Source organism: Branchiostoma belcheri, unplaced genomic scaffold (assembly GCF_001625305.1).
Source record: "Branchiostoma belcheri isolate BF01 breed outbred unplaced genomic scaffold, Haploidv18h27 scaffold32, whole genome shotgun sequence".
In the NCBI taxonomy this organism is placed as follows: Eukaryota; Metazoa; Chordata; class Leptocardii; order Amphioxiformes; family Branchiostomatidae; genus Branchiostoma; species Branchiostoma belcheri.
In genome coordinates this window covers 1322124-1323878 of record NW_017803932.1, presented here as the reverse complement: position 1 = coordinate 1323878, position 1755 = coordinate 1322124, and the positions used below count along the sequence as shown (strand labels likewise).

At 39.3% G+C, this 1755-nt stretch overlaps 2 protein-coding genes across 2 annotated transcripts in view; one reads left to right on the top strand and one right to left on the bottom strand.

Moving 5' to 3' along the window:
- Positions 1–1449, bottom strand: part of LOC109474982 (probable ATP-dependent RNA helicase DDX28) — an 8468-nt gene extending 7019 nt beyond the window's left edge. The window contains exons 1-4 of the mRNA XM_019775483.1: positions 1224–1449; positions 904–1005; positions 521–630; positions 227–380 (exon numbers count right to left, since the gene is read on the bottom strand). Coding sequence (XP_019631042.1) covers positions 227–380; positions 521–630; positions 904–1005; positions 1224–1280 — 423 coding nt within the window. The 5' untranslated portion in view covers positions 1281–1449. The remainder of the gene's footprint in view (positions 1–226; positions 381–520; positions 631–903; positions 1006–1223) is intronic.
- Positions 1450–1479: 30 nt separating this feature from the next.
- Positions 1480–1755, top strand: part of LOC109474984 (BRCA1-A complex subunit BRE) — a 4180-nt gene continuing 3904 nt past the window's right edge. The window contains exon 1 of the mRNA XM_019775487.1: positions 1480–1687. Coding sequence (XP_019631046.1) covers positions 1560–1687 — 128 coding nt within the window. The 5' untranslated portion in view covers positions 1480–1559. The remainder of the gene's footprint in view (positions 1688–1755) is intronic.

The window sequence follows — 1755 nt, the reverse complement described above, 5'->3', positions numbered from 1 at the left end:
GTAGCCATCTACAAACATAGACACACAGTGCAGCCATCATTATATACATGCACTATGCACTATAGATGTTGGGGTGGAATGTTTTTTGACTGGGGTGAGGTACATGTAATTTCAAAGAAAAACAATAGTCAAAAAGCCCAAAAATCTTCCATCCAACATCTGCTCGGACTTGGAGTAATACTAGACACAGTGTTGGAATGGTAAGTTATCAGAAGTTGAACCACACCTTAGTATAGCCCACTATAGTGAAGTGGTCTCCGACTGACTTCTTGTGTTTCCAGCCTTGTGAGGCCAGTGTGGGGATGTCAAACTTGCCCAGGCTCTGTCCTCCATAGTGGTTAAACTCTTTCCTCTTACAGGAAATGATGATCCTACCTGGTCTGTGTATGAAGAGGAAATTTCCAGAATGATGATTGAGGAAAACTGATAAAACAAAATAATCCTTTGGATGTTGCTGCAGATATGAAAATTATTATTTATATTTCGGAAATTCCTGCACAAATCAATTAACTGTTCCTACCTGGCCAGAGGAACTGAGTTTTTCCCAAGTGACTTGGCTTTTTTAATCTGGTCTAGTCTCCGGTTTAAGTACTGGGGTATACGGATTACATTCTGCCTGGCTGCCTCACTCTGTAAACAAACAACAACAACAAAACATGTCAACAAACAAAAACATTGGCCATTCCAACATCAACAACAAAAAATAAGAATTGAGCACAAACAAGATCTCAACAAAGTAGAAAAATACTTCATAATGTTACTGAAATCTACATAAAGCAATGTGTATGGTTAACATCTAAAAGGTATCATATGATTTTATTTTCATGCAAATTATTTTCATAGTTGCACATTACAAAATTTCTGATTGAGTGATAAATCACCACAATATATAAAGATACTCACCACATAGTATCTGGACAATTGGGTATTAATGTTAATGCTGTCCCCATATTGTACAGTGCACTTGTCTGAATCTATCGTGGATCTACTCCCTATGGATCTAACCTGGAAAAAATGAATACATGAAGCACAATTTAATCAAAAACACATGAGACATGAGGCACTTGCCCCCCTCCCCAAGCTGACATAATCCTACACTGTGTTGAATTTATTGTACGATTCCGGGACGAAATCCGGACAATAACCTATTGAAAGCACATCAACGTATATTTGTCATCATTGTCGCAATGCAAATTATCAGGAATAAGGTAAAGAGAACTTACAAGAAAGCCAAATCTGGCCAGCCTACAAAATCTGCAAATTTCTATGGGCGCAGCCATCTTGGATTATTGCATTCACAAGAGGGGGCAAATATTGTAACGTTACCGTTTTTAAGACAAATTGTAACATTTTTCGATCAAAACATAAAGTTTGTGAAAACTACTATGTTAAATTACTTTTTATCGTCATCTTATTGTTTAGCTCATCCAAGTTGATGTCACAGAAATTATAAAGAACCCATATATGCACTATATTGGATTCGCCCATAGATCAGAATGGCGGCTGTCAGACCAAAAATCTAAGTTCTCGTTACTAAAAAGGAAAGAAAGGCCTATGAAATGGCGTCAGAGCATTCTGTACTGAAGCAGCTCCATCCGCTGGTCAGACCGTACGTCGAGAGAGTCCTGAGGAGGGGAAATGTCGGGGTCTGTATGGGGAATCTCCGGATCAGCGATGTCAAGTCAGGGTGAGCTGCTAGTCTGCTTCCTCAACTCTAAGTTGAGTCCCCCGCCTCCCCCACTCTAACCCTTCCTC